Genomic DNA, 22,430 nt, shown 5'->3' on the forward strand with positions numbered 1-22,430 from the left:
CGTAAAAAAGAGCGATCTGCCATCCCCAAACACTGTTTCGAAACTTGAGAAATAAAATTTAAATAAATTTCCATAATAAATAAAGATTTGATGTAACTGCTAAATTTATTTAATGATTAATGAAAATGAGTTGAAAATTCATACTTGAGTAACGATAAGGGACCAATAGAGATTAGAAGATCTAAAAAAAACTTTTCCCATTCTTAGAAAAATATTTTTTTTTTTTAAATCATGTGTATTAGATATTTCTTTTAGAGATGAATATTTGTGTTATTTGTTCTTATTGAGGTGATACTTGTTATTTACTCTTATTACATCCTATCCTTTAAAGGAAATGGAATACGGCTTGTGGTCAATCCAAGTAGGAAGTACAAATGGTATAGACTGTAATTGTAAACTCGCCTTTTACTTTCGACTTGCTATCCGAAAAAAAATTGTTACTCATTAGTTAATATAACAGAAAGTGTGTTTTTTGGTTTTGTTTTTCTTAATAAAGGTAAATTTAAATATTTTCTTGTAGGGGTTTCATGAATATTGTTTTTTTATTATTATTAATATTTTTTGTATCATTTTTGACAGATTTTATATTTATATCCATAAGTATTTACTTATATATTTTGTAAATATATACTGATGATTTTTAAAAAAATACATAATTATGTATCTTTTTTAAAATTCTTATTTTTTGTAAACGGGTACTGAAAATTTTTTTTGGGTGTTTATTAACACGTAAAAGCAATTTATAAATCACTTCAAATGTTAAAGAGAAGTAAAATAAATAAACGAATAAAATGAAAAAAATTAATTGAAAAGTTTCCAGTTGTTAAAGAGTATGATAGGATTCGATAATTTTTAAATGTTCCTAATTCTGTTATAAATAAGTTTTAATGTATCTGAACTTATTAAAAAAAATAAAGATAAAATTATTTTTATTAAATATTTTTTCATTGAAAAAGTATAAGTAACAAAATTCTGAGAATATTCATTTTTTGTTTATTCAAAACATTATTGGCCTTTAGAGTTGTTAATATTAGGGGGAAAAACACCGAATTCAAAGTGAATAATTATTTTATTACGTGCATTTAACCGTAAGATTTAAAATTCTTATTTCAAATGATGAGTAATACAGTAGTTTATAATTAATTATAAAAGCAATTTATATTCGCAGAAATCGAGTTTATTAAAGATTTATAAATATGTTCTTTCTCATTAGATAATATGAACTATAAAGAGGTTTCCTTTTGATAAAGATTGAACGCTTACTTACGGTATTATAAAACATGCTAATATTAATGATTTTAAGGATAGAAAGGAAATCGCGAGAGAAAGAGAACACCGACAGAGAGAGGTCGAGTCGAAGGAATTAGCATCGTTATGAGAAACAGTTTAGTGATAAGTTATAAAATGAAGCACTGAGGCCGGGCTTAATAATGATGCTCGCACGCGCACGGGTAATTAGCTGGAATCACTTGATGAATTCCTTTAATCTTCAGTTCGCCGTTGTTTCGTTGCCAGAACAATCCCTGGCTTGTTTGGAGGATTTACCAGGGTATTAGCGAGGAAACGCTGCACGAAGGCGACCTATCTCCTCATAGAAGGATTCGGTAGACCGCTTCTAATGGAATAGCGATTACTAAGAGAACGGTAGCTGTTCTCCACAAGATATTGTGAAACGCCTTCCTTCTTGAGCCGTCTAAGAGAGAGACAGAGAAAAACAAAGTGAAAGAGAGTGAGAGAGAGGCTCTACTTCTCTTTATATCGAGATCTTAAACTTGGATTTACAAGCTTAAAGGAACTACGAAGCTGAAAAGTTTCAGTGACAGACAAACAGCTTGCCTATTAATACTACATGGTCATTCAATATTCAGTAGATCAATTTTACTTTGTTAGATATTTCAGTTTAATTTCCTCCTTTATTTATGATTTTATTTTTAATAATGAAATAAATATCTCAAATGTATTTAATAATCTAACGGTTTATAATCATCAAGTACTGGATTTCATATTTAAATAAATTATATAAATATGTTCATACTAATATATTAGATTAAAAAATGTTTTATTTTTAAATTAAATTAATTTTTCAGAATTATTATAATTTATCAATTTTCCCCTTATATTACTTCATAACAGGATTCATACCAGTAACAGTCATAAGATACGAGTACTTTCTTCTGCATAATTTTACGTTAATGGCAATATGTTTGCAGGATTTGTAAAGATACATAAATACGACAAGTCCTTGATGAATACAATAAATAAAATTAATTTACACTTTTTACTAAAGTTGAAATGGTACTTTTTAAACTGTAGTGGGGCTCTAGTTGAACAGATTATAGTTTAATTATAAACTTCTTTATACTAAAAAAATTCCAGGAACGTGTGAAGGGCGGCTTTCATTTTTATGAATCCTATACAATTAAATAGATTTTATTATTTCGGAATAGAAACAACGACTTATTGTAGCATTTATATAGGATTTGGTTTGTCCAAAATTATGATTTTACAATGTGCTGCTCCCATCGTGTTAAAAATGAATCGGGTAATTTTGGGCTGGTTGAGCACCTAATTCTACATAGTTTTTGAACTTTCTTGAAGTGAGATTTTTGGTTTGGTTTATCCTTTTTCTCCATTACCGGTTCTAAGAGCATAACTTTGATCCAGCAATGTTCTTCAGCCAGGTCTCGGTTGGGATGCCACCGGTGTAAATGGCTCGGTAGACATTTACATCAGCTGATCCTTCTGCTGACCTGCGCAGTGCGAGGAAACGGAGGAAGCCAGCCACTATGGTCCATTCCGTGCGAGTCTTCCAATTTACCCGTACATCCAGAAAGGAATTTACTCTTTCAAGCTCCCTAACTTTGGTACATTCAGCCTCATACCGGGGATAGGCATAAAGGACATGGTACACAGTATCACCAACCCTACAGTCCGGGCAGAGGCCCGAATCAACCAAACCAAACCTAGCCAAACGTTCCCTAAAAGCACAATGATCCGAGAGAAATTATGTTATTGGGGGAAATCACCTAACTGCTCACAAATCTCTAACTTCTGGGAATATACCATGCATAGATCGACCAGTAGAAGATTCATACCGCCTAACTTGCCAAGATTCAAAACCTTGGTCTTCAATCTCTCGCATACACCCAGGAGTAAGAAGGCCCTCCTCTAAGGAATGTAACGCTTGCTATGTTCCGTAGCTAGGATATCAATTGGTTTCATGCCGGCGATCACAGAGACTGCCTCTCGCGAGACAGTTCTGTAGCCCCCGACAACAGCTAACAGAAGAAGACGCTGGGCTCGTAATAAAATATCCCTATAACATTGAAATCGCATACGATAAGTCCAGACGGGCGCAGCGTACAACATTATGACCTCACAGACACCTTTGTAAAGAATTCGCATGGTACGGAAATTCAATCCCCAATTGGGATGATGACTCTACGAACACCAAAGAAAGCATCAATAGCCTTTCTTGCGACAAACTGAAGGTACTCCTTGAACTGAAGTTTCTCATCAAGGATTACACCCAGTAACAGCTGAACGGTGACATACCTAATGGGAATGCCGCCCATCACAACTCGCGGGTGACAAGTCGCAGCTAAACAGCCTTTCAGAAGCATCATAGAGGATTTCTCTGCAATGAAAATCATCTTATGCTGAAGACTCCACAACCTTAATACCTTATATGCCTGGATCGTTCTGAACTGTACCTCATTCCGCGAGTCACCTTTGACCAGCAGCAACCCATCGCTGGCATAAGCGACGATGCGGCAGCCACCAGGCAATCGCATCAGAGAGTCAAATTCGACGATAAAGACGAGTAACCTAACAGACTGCCCTGTGAACAACCTTTTGACAGGGGCTTTCCTACTTCCGAACCGCCGTCTCTAAGGACGATGGTCCTGTAACTGAAATAGCTTGAGAGAGTCTCTAGGTCATTTTGCGTGCAACCACGCTGCTGTAATTGAAACAACGCAGAGGGCCACCATAAGTTATTAAAGGCAACGGATATGTCAAAAAAGACACTAAGTACATATTTGCACTCACTAGCCGAAGTTATACTATCACCCTAAGAATAGCGTCCAGTGCCAGGGCGAGATCTGTACAGCAACATTTTTTTTTATCATTAATTCACCATATAAGTTCGAAGCTTGTACATAAGATTATGAAGTGGAATTATTTTTTAGCATATGAAAAATATCACGCCCAACGGGATTTGAACCCGGCACCTTTGGATGAGGCTACTACTCCGACACTGAGATCGGCAAGTTACCTTGATATTATCTAGTTTGAATGATTCACCAATTTGGGGAATCAATTTCCTATTTAGTGGCTGAAACATCATTAATTGATACATAATAAATACTTATAATATTAAAATTTAATTCATACTAAATAATAATTCAGTGGCTGAAACAATCAAACAGTAGCTTAACTGCCTATAAAGTAGAACCGGGCTTTCTGATCCTTAATGGAATGCAAATAAAAAACAGTGAATCACAATTACTCTAAATGAATTGGTTTATTAAATAAAGAAGTGAATGTCCTATTTTTAATTTTCTAATTTAATAATAACTCAGTATCTGTCATTAACATTATTTAAAAAAAAAGGATAGAATCAGTAAAAATTAAATAGGTAAGTTAAAATGAGAGTTACCCGAGAAACGTTGTATCCAACCGATTTTAAACAGAAAATTAGATGAACGAGAAGCCCGACAAATAAAAAATTATGTGATAGGTTTTTACTGAACTGTTTTTTAAACACAGAATTTATTTTTATACCTCTGTAAATGGAATTAGTTTGTATTTATTTATTTTTAAAAAATGTTTATATAATGTCAAGCTTAACGGGAATTTAAATCCGGAATCTATTTGTTTTTAATTTAGTAAAAGAAATACTTCTTTTACTAACTATTATACGTCTTTAGCTTCTTTAATACTTCTTTACCTATTTATTAATTTTATTTACTAATTTTTTTAAAGATTCATTAATTCTTTAGATACGTTTGGAAAATCAAGAAATAATATGTGTTGTAATTCCAAGATTGACTATGATTCTAATTTGAAATCTTCCGGGTTTTTAATTTATCGAGTAATTTTTTTTTTTAACTACTAAGTTTTTATTGTTGTCGTACAAGAAGTTAAATGGATTTATAAGAGGTGAGATACAATGAGATTGGTGTGTACTTGTGTTGTGGTCATGAATCAAACAGTTCATTAGTAACAATATTCTTTTGAAAACTCTTAGCTAGAACTTTGTCTGCTTGCAAACGTTACGTATTGCCATTAGTCAATGCTTTTAATAAAAAGGTGTCGTTTGTCAGATGAAGACATATTACTGTTTTTCAAATAAAAGATTAATTTAAGATTTCAGGGATTGAATTTTATTATTAATATTTCTACATCAACTTCATTATAATTAATAAAACATCGACGTGTTTACAAGATAATATTAGGGAAAAATTCCCTGAACAATTTTAGGGTTATATTTCATTGAATGAAAAATATATACTGCTTTTTGAGAAATTGCTTTCCATTCCGTTTTACTCACTCGATGAATGCAGGGAAATTATATTCTTAACTGTTTTTTACCATCTAAGGGGAACTCACTGCCATGTTTCAGGTTTTCAGATATTCCGATATCGACTGGGAGTTTTAATGAGACTTTGAAAAAGGATCTGTACATCTATTTTAACATTATGTTGATTAATTGTTCGATTATTATTAATTTATTAAAGATGTATTTATTCTATTTATGATATCAGTGAAAAGGTTTGTTTATTTGCTAAAATAATTATCGAAATATAATCATTTAAAACGCAAATTATAATAATAATATTAATATTCATTAGCATATTTTGTTTTATTCATTAAATTATTACGTACTTACCCGTGTACACAGATACAATTATTATGCGGTTTATAATGAACGGAAAGTGGTGAGAACTGGGTAATTACATATTGGTGTATTGTGTCAGTAATTTAAATGTAAAGGAGTATAATTACAGTGTTATTTACCTATACTGTTTATCGTATCGACTGAGTACATAACATATATGCAATGTTTACAACCCTGATCTCGAATTTGTCGCATGATATGCTTGGCCTGTTAACAATTAACATTTCTGTTATTTCTCTAAACATTACAACCATCAGAATTTTATTTTCAAGATTTATTACTGAATGTTTGTATTACAAATTAAAAAAAAAGAAACTTTATGTTTCTTCTACTTGGGATAAGAAAAAATGAACGACGAAATGAAAAATCAAGCTGTACTATGTATGGAGCTTGGCTTTTTTACAAGTATTGGATAAATAAAACAATTCACTCTTTGGGAAAACAATTCACTCTTCAGATTCCCTATTAAGCCTGGCACAGGATGATTGTTATTCTTAAAACTAGGGCAAAAATTACCGATGCAGATGCCCTGAGGGACATCAACATCGGTGGCATCTCACGAGGCCGGACTGAACACTGTGGAATGTGATCAGTTTGAGGGCAAGCAGATGTTCTCCGATTAAGCCACTCATGGCTAGGAACGGAGGGGGTGGTTTAGTGATCAGACACGCTACTTAGAAGGATTTCTTCCCCTGGGGGGGGGGGGGAATTGAGATGTTATTCTTAAAAATGGAATTGTCATTTTCGGGAGTGACTTATGTCAGTCAGGTCGCGTACAATAAGTATGTACTTGTGTATACAATTCTTTTTTACGAAACAATACTTTTTCTAGCTTTTCCCGAAAAATTACTCGTATTTTCAACAATTTAATATTAAAATAGAAAATTTTATAGTCATTAATAAAGAAAAAAAATTTTCAGAGGACCTCCATTCTCAAAACTACTTTTAACACTCTTGAGTGAAGTTAGCACAGTAGTGAGTAGTTAACACAATGAGTGTTGAAAGTAGTTTTGAAAATGAATATACTCCGAAACGCGTCAACTGGGGATGTTAGAGTGACAATGCCAGGAAGGGCAGAAAATAACTCTCAAAGCGGATATATTAATATTGGGGAAAAAATTTGAAGGTCATCGTTATCAAATTTTCATATTTCTATTTAAACGCATAAGATATAAGTTAAAATTGGTTATCTTCTTTCCTCCTTTTAAAATATTCAAAATAATAAAAATTTAGCATGCCTAAAACATATTTTACAGTAATAATTAATAATTAAATAAAATTCCTAAAATTCAGCATTCGTTGAAATTCCAATTTTTTATGGGAAAAAATGGAATGGTGGTTTTTTTAAAAATTATCTCATATTTATTAATTATGTTTGAATAAAAATAAATACTTAAGAAATTTACCTTCGGAGATTTTTATAGAAATATGAGACACTCTACAATGTATATCCCTATCCCCTGGATGGATTATGTTTCGAAAAATTTAATGAGGCCTCCATAGGTCTACACAGAAGCAAATCTTTTAGATTTTATGTTCTATGTCAACCTCTTCTTGATATATTGGACGAGATAAGACCAACACCCCGCACGCACTCAAGAATTTTTGTGAACGGGAATTTTTTATGGACATTGACGTCTCAGGATCCCTTGAGTCAGAAAAAATATATCGGTGGGTTATTTTTGATATGATAGGTCTACTTTTCTCTATTATATTTGTATCTGCCGGTGGGAGGGGAGAAAAAAAAGAAAACCTACTTATACTTACGAAAAATGAGAAATAAATAGTTTTTTTATACTTCTTAAGAATTATAATTTTTAGATCCTCGTCATAGTTGAAAGAAAATAATTACCAAAAACCTATTAACCTTTAATTCGGCGCCATTATTAAAAAGTTTAAATTTAAGGAAGAATTAAAAAATATACTATTTTTTTTATGCGGTTTAATTTATTTTATTAAAATAATTTTAATGTTATTCTTAATTACCCATAAAATATCTTTAGACCTAAAAAAATATGTCCCTTAAAAAAGTTTACAGGAATAGGAAACGTCGAGAACCTGGTTGCAGAGAAAACAAAGTAGTCTATTATCAAGTATAAACTAAGACTCTATAGAAAGCAGGAATATAATATTTTACGTCAAGTTTGAACTTGTACATTCATTTAAGGAATTAAGTCAAAACAGTATTATCAAATCTTATTTAGATTTATATGAAGGGGGTTAAAAGTTTCTAAATTTTCCAATTGATTTTCTTGTAATTTCAAGTAAAAATTAACAATATCAATAACTATCATTACACAGTAATAACAGAGCAGAAGGAAATAATAAAAACAAAAAATCATCTACATAGAACAAGTAAAATTTTCTTTCAAAAATCTTATACTAAACTGTCTTGAAGAAACTTACTACAGTGATACTGTAACGAAATTCCTCTATAAATTAAAAAAAAGAATTATCAAAATCAGTGCATTTTTCATGAGTAGGTTACTTAAATATATATATATATTATATATACAGGGTATATCTATCTACCTGTATATATATATAATTGAGTAGATCCTTTAATAACTAATTAACTAATTGAGTAAATAACTAATTGAGTAGATCCTTTTCTTCAAGTTTTTAAAAAAAATACTGACTAAAAGAAAATGTACTCTGAATACGTACGTATTCAGAATAAAAATGTAATAAGTTTAAAAAAAAATAATATAAAACATAGGTCTGACATAATTATTTAAAAATTCCTTAATTTATTAAAGAAATGGTTGTTTATGAAAGTCATGAACACATAAAGAAACGAAATGTACTAAAGACGTCTGTTTCTACGCAATAAATAAAGATGACTGTCTTGCTAGCAATTTAAGCGTTGAGAAGGATATTCTTTTTAAGTTAATATTTTTGTACCTTGTAGAATTAAAAGTCTTGTTCACATAGTAAGGAAACAGTAAAGCATTAATAATGGAGTAGTGACTTAAAATGCAGCTGTGCTACTAAAAATGACTCTTTTGGAAAAAATTAAAAAGTTTTTAAAGTATTTTAGAGTAATTTAAATGTTCTAAAATGTTAACTCGTGAACGTTCTATGTAAAATATAGCTGAAAAAGAATTTAAAAGCTTTCTGTGTAGAACTAAAACAGCCTGGGGCTTCTTTCGGTTGTTACTCATTAATAAATATATATATATATATATATATATATATATATATATATATATATATATATATATATATATATATATATTTATATAAACGTTAGTATATATATAACTGAAAGAAGCCCCTGGCATATATATATATATATACATATACGTGTGGGGTACCATATGTATATGTAATATATATACGGTACCAACATTTTGGATAAGTTTTTCTCAAACGAAGCTAGAACATGTACACTCATACCGTAAAAATAACCGCAAAATAATATTTTAAAAGGAGACAATATTTTCCTCTTCATTAAGTATATTATTATTTTAAAGAAACTTGAACGATTGCAGTTAATTATAATCAACAATTAATGTTGTTATACAGTAGCTATAGCTAGCTATTAAGGGAAAGTATAACGATCGTTCCAAAATTTCGAAGACGGATTTTTTTTGCGTAAGTCAACTTTTACTAATCCGATCCCTGAGTAAAAAAAAAAAAACAAACAGAAAAACTATAGAAATTCCCGAAAGATTTTTTTACGTTTGTTGGTCTGTGTATTTTGATTTATATTTCCGAACTGGTTCAACATAAATTCTTCGAAAATGGCTCAAAAAGGTTCTATTTATGGGTATTGGTAGCGTAAAATTAAAAAAGAAACTGGGGTATTTTTAGTCTTTTTAACTTTTGCCTTCTGTATAGTGGTCATAGAAAAAAATTACTTATAACGAAATTATTTATAACCGTAGTGTAACTACTACTGTTGGGAAAGTAAAAAATGAACTAGGTAGCGATACTTTACGTTCATAAAACTGAGAAATTTATGCACAATTAGAAAATAAATTATAAACGAACTTATTTAGCTTACGATACTAACATATCGGATATCAATAAATAAAAATTTGAAATACAGTCCAACTATGTACATTAAAATTTTTATTTAAAATTGCTCGTTTTCATTAAGTTTTGAAATGTTTCTTAAAGTTTTAATTATGAATTATAAAACGGTTGGGTTTAATATAAAATATCATAACTCTTGCACTTCAAAATAAATTTTGCGCAATTTAAAATTAGGGAATATAAATTTAAAAAAAAGAACTGATTTGCCTTACCTGGTCGAAGTTTACATTCACGTGATACAATTGTACCAATCGGATTAGTAGCCAAACACCGATAAGTCGCACTATGAACATCTGGTCTAAAATCTTCAGCAGCAAACGGTGGAATGTATAAACTACCATTAAGTAAAACTTCCCTGGAAAAAAAAAATACAAGTAATTATTTTTTTGAATTATTTTTAATGGTAATTAACATCAGTATTAATCATTATCATTATTATTACTTCCTTGTGCGAAGTAAAGATATGTAGTATACGAAGTAAAGATTGTGATCGCGAAAAATTTCGGTTTCCAGATTTCAACGGAAATATCCATTTTGATCATCTCTGAATCTATTTTGACTAGTTTCCGCGTGACGTCTGTGCGTACGAATGTATGTATCTCGCGTAACTAAAAAAACGATTAGCCGTAGGATGTTGAAATTTTGGATTTAGAACTGTTATAACATCTAATTGTGCACCTCTCCTTTTGATTGCAATCGACTGTACCAAAAGTGTCCAAAAAAGGTCAAAATCTAAAACAATTTTGATTTTGGACTTTTTCTTATCTGCAGTAATAAGCCCTCAATGAGAGATTTTCAACGATATATCATAAGAGGTACTACTTATTTTCCATTGGTTTCAGAGCTACAACCAAATAAAATTTTAATTAATGCATTATATGGATCTTAGGGGAAGGCACATCGGTTCGAATCAGAATTTATCTTCTTTTTTTAACTTTATTTTAATTTAAATATATTGATTTATTAATAATTATTAACCTCTCATTGTAAAAAGGTTTTACGATGAATAATAATTCAATAATAAAAAAAAGAAAAAATATAAGTTTTCAGTTAAATTAAATTTGATGTACTTTTCATTTAAAAAAAATGTGCATAAGTAATTTAATACAAGGAAGTCGTACAAGGAAGTCATGTTTTGTCCACATTAGATTTTTACAAAAATAATTATTCTGGATGATTTAATAGGTTTTAGGTAAATAGTATTTTCGTTTTAGTCAATACAATTAAGGACCGCTCCGTAATTTCTTTACACAGATGCCACACCTACAGGATTCAAGGACAAGTCAATTAACCATGATTATTAAACAATAATCTTTATTTATAAAATGAAAAAAATGTTATTAATGAAAATTATTACGCTAATACCTATTACAATAATAATTAATATAAATAATATTAATATTTGATGCAGAGAGCTGCATCAAACCAGTCAAATGACTGAAAGCAAAAAAATAATACAATATAAGTAGTAATGTACAATGAGCAAACACAGTGCAAAAATACTTATTTTCGAAAAACAAAATTCACGGCACTGTACAGAGACCTCACAACAGAGCTTACCTGAGGATAAAGTTCCTTATACCTGTGGGTTGGAATATAAATTCTAATTAAAAATAAGTAACATATGGATTGTGAAACATGTGCGTAATAGCTATATAAAGCTATTGCCTATATAGTAGCAGGGAAAATAAACGGTAGGGAAAGAAAACAATTATATACCGATACATATATTTGTACACGTATTCAAGTTATCGAGTAAGTCCTCTTAGAAGATTAAGGAGTCGGAGAAGCCCCTCATCATTATACACTTGATAATATTAGTAGTTATTGTATTATTTGACACTAGTAAAAGATTCTCTTCTGCTATTAAATATACTGTACGATTAGCAATAAAATACATTTATTTTTAAAAAAATCAGACAAAAATTTTAAATAGTTATAATGTAGATTTTAAACTTGGAATATGAGCATGTTTACCTTGTAACGTTCTTCTTTATACATGAAAATAATGCAGTACGTTTAAAATACGATATGCTACATCAAACAGTAATTAAATTATTGTCAAGTATATCTTGTGAATAATTTAATAAATGACAAATTATCCTCAAATACTCTTATATGAATATAAGAATCTATGAAATGAATTTTATTTTTTGATTTTTCGAATGTCCATGTTTATATTGTTTCAAAGATATTTCATTAAATAATAACATAAGTGATAGATTATTGGAGTTAATATTGATAATAATTTCACAGACATACCTTTTCATGCAGTTCTTTCTTTTGTAGCTTAATCTTAAAAAAAAGCATTCTTGTGTTGACAATTTATGAAGAGAAGTAATAAAAAAGAAATGAATGATAGAAAGACAAATGAACTGAACTTATTTTCCTATAATTACCCAGACAGATGTTACAAGATTACATTGATATTGGACATTCCTTTTATAAATTGGTAAATTTTTTTGTCTCACAAATTGTGAATTTAAAATTGGTTCCGGATAAGGAATCACAACTAAATCGCATTAACAAAAAGCACTTGAGAAGTTTCCAGCAACCCTCATTAAAACGTACATATATGAATAAACACGTACATAAAATATTGGAATGAAGTATACAAAATGTATGCAATGAAGTTCATATAAATACACAAATACACACTCGCATTGATAGGGATCACAAAGATTCAAGAGATCCCAAAGTCTAATAAAAAAAAAACAAACTAAAAAAAGAAAAGTAGTAACATAAAACGTTCGCGGAAATAAGAAAACGGAAGCTAAGCTCCTCATTAAGGCATAGTAAAGATGTTCATCACATATCTGATACGAACTAGCTGAAGTGTTACTCAGATACACCAAGTCCAGCATGTGTAACTCCTTCAGTCGCCGGACATTTTCACTGTTGTCTAAGAGCTTAACTGCTAGAAAGTTCACATTGTCTAATCTAGATCTGTAACTTGAATCGAGCCGTTAGATCTCGTCGTGAACATAAGGCAATCCAAGGTAGTCGTGAATTTCCTCGTTTCGAGCAACCTACGGTGCTTCTGCAGTGAATCTCGCCAAATTATTCTGAGTGGTCCAAAGTTGAAATAACTATTCTGAACCGGGGTGTATATAGACGATATGCCTGAGATGACAAAGAAGTCTAGGAATTCCGGTAATTTAGTTGGTCTTTAGGCCAGTATGTAGGTTGTAACCCTGATATTACGTTGAGATTTAGATTGAGAATACAATTCCTTATCACTCTTCTTCAAGCGGTTGCAAGCCGGAAGCCCCATACAGAATATTTCGCGTTCCAGTCCTCCCATGCTATACAACGGAAACCTAATTTTGCGAAGAATTCCGAAAATAATTCACCCGTCATCATATGGTGAGGACGACACTACACCGCAGTTAATCTGATAAGCTCCAGCCAATTTTTCATAACCTGGTCAAAATCCAGCCAGGATTTCGACCAGGTCACCTAAATCTGAGCCGTGCTAAATCTAGATAGGCGGTGATGCCTCAAGGAGCACCGTAAGTAAGTACCTCATGTGCTCTACTATCCGGATGATTTGTCGTATATACGGAGAAACAACGAAGCCGGAGGTAATTCCGGTCAGTGAAGTATGTTTCTAATAAAAGGATGACTTCTAAGGATTCGGCAAGAGCCAGAGATTTTAATTCTTCTCTTCGACTGATTAGACCGTTGATGTTCCATTGATAGATGTTAATTTTTTTGATTCCATTTTAAAAAGGAAAATTTCAAATAAAAATAAAAATTATGAATAGAAAAAATTGTAAGAGGAAATAAAACTTAAGTTATCCACGTTCTCTAAGTGGTATCATTCCTCAATATTTAATATTGTAAAATACAGATGCCACACAAAACTTAAAAAAACTATAAATTAATGTACTGTTAAAATTTTCCGTTCTTGTGTAAAGAAAGTTTTATATAGAGGCATTATTTTTACGATAGACTAAGGTACATTAATTTTTTGCTTCAAACTCCTACCTCAGTATTTCTTTAGCTATGATGTATTTAAAGCACTTGAGGTACAAAAGGTGTAAATTATATTCGCTCTATTTGATAAAAATATTTTTCACTAAACAACCAGTCACTTTTGTAAACAGACAGCTATTATTTAAAGGGCTGAATATCATCTTCATTTTGGTGGAGGTGTGCTGATATTTGATACAATTTATTCAGCCTAATGGAAAAAGTATTAGGGAATAATTTAATTATTTTCTTTTCCGAAAACATTTTAAAAAAAATTTATTTGAAATTGTTAAAGCATAATGGAGTATACAAAAACTTCAATAATTCACTACAATTTTTTGAAAATACTGTTTACAGAAGGTCTTTTCGGAATTAATTTTACGGATTTAGCCGTTGTTATTACATATAGTCAATTGTAGTCATAGTAGTTATTGTTCTATCATAGTAGTCAATGGAATTTTAGGACATGCTGTATACTATATACATATAAAATATGTAGACTGTTCATAAAGTCATGAAGTATGCTAACCCTTGAATGTCTTTACAGACGTTAAACATAGAAAAATGATATTAGTAAATGCTCCTACCTCAAAACGATCTTTTCAGAATAATAGTGTCTAGTGGGATAACTTAAAGATTTTAAATGGAAAGAGTAAGAGATTGTAACGTAACATTTTAAAGGGCATTAAAAAAAATTTGACATGAAGAACATCGGGTTATGTTATCCTAGCTAAAATGGTGGTCATTTAATATTTTTCACAATTAGTTTCAAAATTAACTGATAGTATACGGGAATTAATAATTTCACATGAAAGATCGTTTTAATGTAGGAGCATTGGTGTAGAAAACTTAAGTAATGATCTGAATATGTAGTCTAATTAAAGTTAAATATGGGAAGGATTTTTGTTATTTCTGGTCGGAGCATTTGTTAAAATCTATTTTTTTTTTTTTTTTAGTGCATCATGTAGAGTAGTTATTTACGAGGTATTATAGATCAATTTTGAAACTAGCTCAGAAAACAATTAAACTACCGCCGTTTTGATTAGGTTTATCGTAGTCCAAAAGTTTTTACGTCAAACTATTTTTTCCAATACCGTTTAAAATGATGTATCACAATTCTATTCTTTTAAACTTAAATTTGTTATGTTTCTCCCCCTGAATGCTTGAAACGCGGTGATCTCGTACCGAAGATTAGTTAATTTCGAGTTTGGAACATTTGTTAAATTTAATTTTTCTGTTCAACAATTAAAGATTTATTTAAGAGTTGCCATATTTTTGCCAAAATTTCTGGTATATTTTGTACGATAAATGTAAATCCACTTTACAAAGCCACTTTTTCAGCGAAGAACACCAGCCAATTAGGATAGACCAGCAGTATTGTATAACTTCTTTATTTATATTTTATACAATTTATAAAGTGATAAGATAGAGTAAAATGACTTATATTAATAATTCTAATATTAATTATTATTATTATTTTTTATTTAATGAATTATACTCCTAAAAAAACATAGTTACATTTGTGGCATTGTGTCACAAAATTGTATGAACGTTTGATTTTTTCCCAGAATAAATTTTAAACTCTTTATTACGTTTTATAATTGGAAACAGTTTGTGTATTCTAAAATAACGTTATAATTTATTATAATTTTAATTAATATAACTATGAAAGAGTTCAATGATGAAACTTTATATTTGAGTTCATTAACAATATAAATAAATATATATTTACAAGTAACAATGTGTAATTAACAACGTATGTATTTGTTTACCAATGCATATATATATATATATATATATTTGTACTTATAAAGCAACTTGCCCTGACTGACTGACTGACGCCCAGCAAAACTACTGAAGATAAATTTACGAAAATTCGTATACATGTTTTTACTTTGTAAGTTCACACTTAGAAAGGAGTTTTTGAAATTCCGAATTTAAAGAATTAAAATGGAGTAACAATGAAATAATACTGCTTTTTCAATTTCTAGTAAAATTTGAAGATATCAAACTTAATTTTTTGGTGTGTAATCTTCATGTGAATATCTAAAAGGCAATTTGTAGATTTTTTTAAAATATGATCTTGAAAGGATAAAAAAAATTTGAACAATGATTGAAAATTTTCCCCATTACCGACAACTACATTAAATGAGTATTCACTCGATCTGGGCTTGAAAATATTTTTCAGATAAATATCTGAAAACCGTTTCGGGTTTTTTTTTTAGATTTTTTAAGAGGTGTAATGTTGTACAGCGCGGCGGCTCAACCAACTCGGCCACTACCGTTGTTACTGTATGCGCGACGCGATTGGCTGTACCTACTTCCGGTTACTTGGGTGAAAACATAAACCCACCGGGTTGGTCTAGTAGTTAACGCGTCTTCCCAAATCAGCTGATTTGGAAGTCGAGAGTTACAGCGTTCAAGTCCTAGTAAAGCCAGTTATTTTTACATGGATTTGAATACTAGATCGTGGATACCGGTGTTCTTTGGTGGTTGGGTTTCAATTAACCACACATCTCAGGAATAGTCGAACTGAGAATGTACGAGACTACACTTCATTTACACTCATACATATCATCCTCATTCATCCTCTGAAGAATTATCTAAACGGTAGTTACCGGAGGCTAAACAGGAAAAGAAAGGAAAGGAAGAGGGTGAAAACATAAAATTAAAAAAAATTGACCGCAACCGGAATCGCAAATAACCATATAGAGCGGACGAAGCTCGGAGAGAGGGAGAGAGAGTGAGAGAGAGAAAGTTTTATATTTAACATAAATAAAAAAAAAGAAATGCAGGATAATGATACTTATAGTAAAAGTAATACCAACATATTATACGAGACTGTTTTTGCTTTATCTTGTACATTTAGAAATTAAATGTCAGAAAACATGAATGATGCGAAAAAACCACGGAGAGAATTGTATTTACTATATGCGTCAAATAGATTTAAAAAAAAATCATACATTTTATATTATTATTATTATAATTACTGAGATACATGTACAATAATTTAATTAAATCGTTTTTATTTAAAAAATAATTTATAAAAAAAATAGAAAATACATAGATAATTATTTGTGAAAGACCGCTTTTGAATACTGATGTTGAATATTTTTTTAAAGATTTTTACAGATATTTTCATGAATACCTTAATAAATTTAAATTGTGAATTTTAAATCTCGTAAAGTTCCTAGCAAACTAGGGAATACTACTTTCCTTAAAGCAGTAGCAGGTTGAACAAATTGCTTTCTCTCTCATTCACAAGTTTAATGAAGAAGGAGTTCTCCCTCGCAAATTAAAATACCGTACAAGACAAAGTCTAAGAAGAAATGGAAGAAGGAGATAAGACGGAATAAGAAGAAAATCACAAGGAACGGCAAAATTAAGTAAGTAATGATCAGCATTAAATGAATCCAGAGAAATGAAAAGTTACATTAATGTATATTATAATGATGCTATTAAGTAAATATAATTCTCTTCTCTTAAAATTTAATGTTTCCAAATAATTGCAATTATAGATTAGAAAAAAAAACGGATTAAATATTAAAAACATAATTGTTTTATTTAACTAAAAAAATAATAATTTATATGATAAATGAAAAATAAGTTATATTAAATAAATGGAATCTACTTCAAAATAAAAAAAAAAGTATACAGTTTATTCCAGTAATAAAAAAACACTTTCTTTATTAAAATAAAAAAGGTGATTATAAATTAAATAAAGACACTGAATGTATAAAATATTTGTTCTTTTTAAGCTGTAAAAAAATTATTGTCTACATGAAAAACAAGTTTAGTTTTTTAGTAGTAAAAACTTAACATCAAAAAAATTATTATAAATAAAAGAAAATAATTTTTAAATTAAAAAATTTAAATTAACTAGATTATTTTTTTGTAGTCTTTTTATATGTGTAGAATGAATTATATTAATACCATCTTGTTATTAAATTGCTTTGTATTTTCAAAGTAATGGCGGTCATGGCAATTTTTCATACTTTATATAAGATCATTTCATTTTCATCCAACAGCATCTACTACAGAATGTCAGCCAGAATAAATCAAAATGTGGAGTTAATTTCTATTGGGATTTTCCTTCTTCAAGTCAACATATCTACTCATTTTTCCTAGGGAACAGATTGTTGGTATTTAATTGTGTAAAAAAAAAACTAAATTTTTTATGAATTTTTTTTTAACACTTAATATATAAAGAGTAAGTTATATTTAATTCTATTAAAAAATAGGTAAATGGCTTTTTAAATTTCGGTAGAATGAGTTTTTTGATGAAAAAGATGGTGCAATATAATCATGAGTTCAAAAAATTCAACTTCCTTTGTCATTTGTAATTAAATAAAAGAAAAACTATTATTATAAAAAGACTGCTGTAATTAGGATTAATTGAAATTACAAAAATAGTGATTAACTACATTTAAAATGTAAATAGAAGTTACACATTATTAAATTACCCGTTTTGATGCCAATGGATTTCTTCTTTTGGGGCAACGTAAAAGTCATTATATACTAGGAAAAATCCAGTCACTCAACCAACCACCTGCGCCAAAGAATAACAGCAGTCGTAGAATGGATTCCTATAGACATGCTTCCTAGAGCTTGGAATGAAGTGGATTATCAATTTGACTCTGGAGGGCTATAAACGGTGCTCATATTGAGTTACATTGAAAAGTTTAAAAACACTTTAGATTTTATACTTTCATGTAATGAAATACACATATTTATAGTTCTTAACGTAATAAAGTAAATTTAATTTAAAACAGCGGAGTTCTTTTTAGTACACCCGATATATGTTATAACAGTCAATATGTAGTAAATACCAGTCAATTTTGAAGTTAAAAGTTAGCATAGATAAAAAAGGAATGAAGAATTGCACAGAAACAAAGCTGAGTGATGAATTGTAAAAGATATGTATATATAAATTTGAATATCATTTAATAAATGATAATTTAATTAAAAATCCAATCGGTGCTGGAAATATTTTTTAATAGGGGAATATAACACTCGATAACACGTTTGCGTTTGATGAAAAAAAAACTGAATAAAGAGGTTAATAATCAAAAACAGGACAGAAGAGTGCTTAATTTCTGATTCAAGGATTGCTATTTCAAACCCAGCTAAAATCAGTTAAAATTTGTAACCGAGTATTGTCCCCTGCACTCATCTTCTACAGTGGATAACTTCACTGACAAGGGATGACTGTTATCGGTTAGTGTTACGCATATTGCTAGTTAAATCATCTCTTGGAGTATAGTTGATTACTCGGATTAAGATAAAATATTTTTTCCCTTTTATTTACTCTACTAAGCTTTATATATTCAATAGAAAAATGTAGTAAACAGTACCATAATATTGGAACTGTTTTATAAAGTGAAACATCAAAAGTTAAGTAGCTCAAACTTTCTTGTTTCCAGATTATTCCGTGGGAGATGGATCATTCGCAAGGAAAATGGTCAACTTTTAATCGTAAATATTTAATATGTATTAGAACTATACCTTTTTAAAATTGTGTTGTAATACACGGAAAGTAATTATAATTACTGAAAGTAGTTTATAATTATTTTATACAAAAAAAATGTATTTAAATAATAATAATTATCTAATAATCTAAACAGTAATTAATTTTTTTGAAAGGAAAGAATCAATTGTAATTTGTAAAATATTAATAATTATGAGTTCAACAATTAAAGAAACCAATGGTGACAGCGGAAAGACTATTTTTATTTATTTTATTTTCCTAAGGTGTATGTTGAAATTTGTTCAACTAATGAACAACAAGCAATTCTTCTACGGCCCAATGAGATGATATGGATGACATTTAGATGAACTGTAGCCTTGTACAAACTCAGGCCGACCATTCCTTAGACGTGGGGTTAACTGAATAATATGGTTGGTTGGTTGGTAGGAAAATCAGCTGTTAAACAACTGATTTGTGACGAAGAATTAATTTCTAGACCAGCCCGGTGGAGAAGTCTATTAATAGAATGAACTAAAAGTGTCGTTAAAGATGATACTCGTAGAAAATATCGGCTGTTCAAAAATAATATCCGTTAATAAAACCTCTTCTGTTGATTTCAAAATGTCGGCTCCGCTTGAAATGTGTACTGTGAAAGAACTTCATGCTGTAAAAAGATCTTTATTTCTGAAAGTGTAAAATATGCGAAATTCACTCGCGATGTTGTAACAGTAAAATAAAAAGCGTATTAACCGTGAAAATTTTTATAAGAGGCTCGAACAGTTTAAATTGGACGGAACAAGTGTTCCGTCCATAGTCCATAGTCCGTCCATAGTGGAAGACCGGAGGAAAATTCGAACTGACATTTTTGTAAAATCTCATTAATGATCTTATTTGCAAAGAAAAGATGTATAAAAATTTAGGAAATTGCTGATATTAGTAGTGTGAGTATCCATGATAAGCTGAATTACCACAAAACTTATTCAAGGTGGGTTCCAAGATGGTCGACTCAAAATCTAAAAGATACTCGAATTCACATTTGTACGGTACTTAAATAATTATTTTTTGCTGAAGTTACGGTTTTTTTAGAATGTAAAGGAGCTCGTGATGAAACTTGGATTCAGCATTTTCAGCCAGAATTCAAACGTCCTGGTATGGAATGGAAATATTCTAGTTCACTCATGTCTAGTTTAGAAAAAACCTCAAAATCTATGCTTCAGCCGGTAAGGTAATATAACGGTTTTTTGGGACTAAAAACCTCGATTCATTGCAATTGTTTGGAGGAACAACGGGCAATCAACAGCGAGTACTACTGGGATAATTCTAGAAAATAATATGAAACCCGCTATAAAAACTAATCGTTCCGGATCTCTCTCAAAGGCGCAATTCTCGGCACGATAACGCCAGCTCTATAACATTGAAAAAAACACGGGAAGCTACTTGAAAGTCGGGTCGGGAAATGTCACATCCATCTTACAATTCGGATCTCGAACAATCAAATTTTTTTTGGTTTTGATCCTCTCAAAGAGTTTTAAGATGACACCAAGTTTGTTGATAATGAATAGGTCAACAATACGGTACAAGATTGGTTCACACATAAAGGTGAACAATTCATTACTTTTCGAATAAAAAGGTTCACAGAAATATTGGACAAGCGACAAAGTATAGGTGATGATTATGTTGAAAAGTAAGTAACTTTCATTGTCGTTGAATAAATAATAACTTTTCTAAAGTCATTTGACTTTAAAAATTATTAGAATAATAAAATAGTGATAAAATTAAACAAACAATAAAAACTTCCTAAAGAAAACAAAATAAAATACAAATATAATTATTAAAAAAAAAAAAAAAATTATGAGATTTCTGAAATAATATGAAAAAAAACATAATTATATTCAGAAAATGATTTACAAATACGTACTTGGTGTTTAAACATTTATTTAATTTTAACAGAATGGTATTAATTATTTACGATCTTAAATTCTGATATAAATAAAGAAGTTATTACTTTAGAAGAAAACAAATCAAATATCAATTAAATTACTCAATACTCACAAATATTGAAATAATTCAATTTATTAAAGAGATATGAATTTATTCTTTGTTTACTATGCACTTTTCTGATGCATATAAAGCTTAATAAAATGAATAAATAAAGGGACAAAAGAATATTTACAGAAAGGATATAAATCGTACTGAAGAAAGATAAAATGGGAATTATTTGAACAGTCTGCGGCTTTTAACTGTTCAATCTGCGTCACTATTAAACTTTAGACAGTTCTATATTATCTACCTTCTTTATTTTCTGCTTTTTTAAGATAAAATAGAAAAAAGATACCACTGAATTTTTAGTAATCTGTTTGCACTAAAATTATTTTTTCATAGTATAGCTATTTAATTTGTAGTTATTTAAAAGAATTAATAGGAAAATAAAATTATGTCAGCTTAAAAAACAATTGAAAATTTTAATAATCGTTATTTAAAGAAAGACTAATCGCTTAAAAAATTTAAATTTTTACAGAAAAGAATTCTATCATTAAAAATTAATCATCGGTTATAAACTCAAAATTATCAGGTCTCCTGAGTCAAAAAACAATAAAATATTAACTATTTGATTCTGTATTTGGATGCAGATTTGCAATAAAAAATAAAAAAATGAAATTTTCAGATTAAATCATTATATTTAGAATTCTCAACGTTTTTTCCAAAGTAATTCAATTCAAATAACCATATTAAAAAAGAATATAGGTTAAAATAAATTTTAAAAATTTCTTCATTTGTACTATAAAGGAGTTAACCAAAACCTCGCTACTAATTATTGTGTTATTAAATATATCTTGGATCTTGCTTTACAAAAATTATTCATCTGATTACCTGCATTTTAACAGTAGAATTATAATGCGTAGTTAGTGAAATTAAAAATAGAAGTCAAGCAACAAAGTGAATAAAATATTTTATTCAAGATAATAAATTGCTAAAAAAAGTGTTATTTTTTAGGTATTTTAATTCCTCCTTCAATTATTTTTAATAAATTAATGTTATTTTCTT

At 29.5% G+C, this 22,430-nt stretch overlaps 1 protein-coding gene across 1 annotated transcript in view; it reads right to left on the reverse strand.

The window, feature by feature from the left end:
* LOC142321169 (cell adhesion molecule Dscam2-like) overlaps positions 1-13,472 on the reverse strand; it is a 154,643-nt gene extending 141,171 nt beyond the window's left edge. Inside the window, exons 1-2 of the mRNA XM_075359163.1 lie at positions 13,468-13,472; positions 10,156-10,298 (exon numbers count right to left, since the gene is read on the reverse strand). Coding sequence (XP_075215278.1) covers positions 10,156-10,298; positions 13,468-13,472 — 148 coding nt within the window. The remainder of the gene's footprint in view (positions 1-10,155; positions 10,299-13,467) is intronic.
* Between the last annotated feature and the right edge of the window lie 8,958 nt (positions 13,473-22,430).

Source organism: Lycorma delicatula, chromosome 3 (assembly GCF_047948215.1).
Source record: "Lycorma delicatula isolate Av1 chromosome 3, ASM4794821v1, whole genome shotgun sequence".
NCBI lineage: Eukaryota > Metazoa > Arthropoda > Insecta > Hemiptera > Fulgoridae > Lycorma > Lycorma delicatula.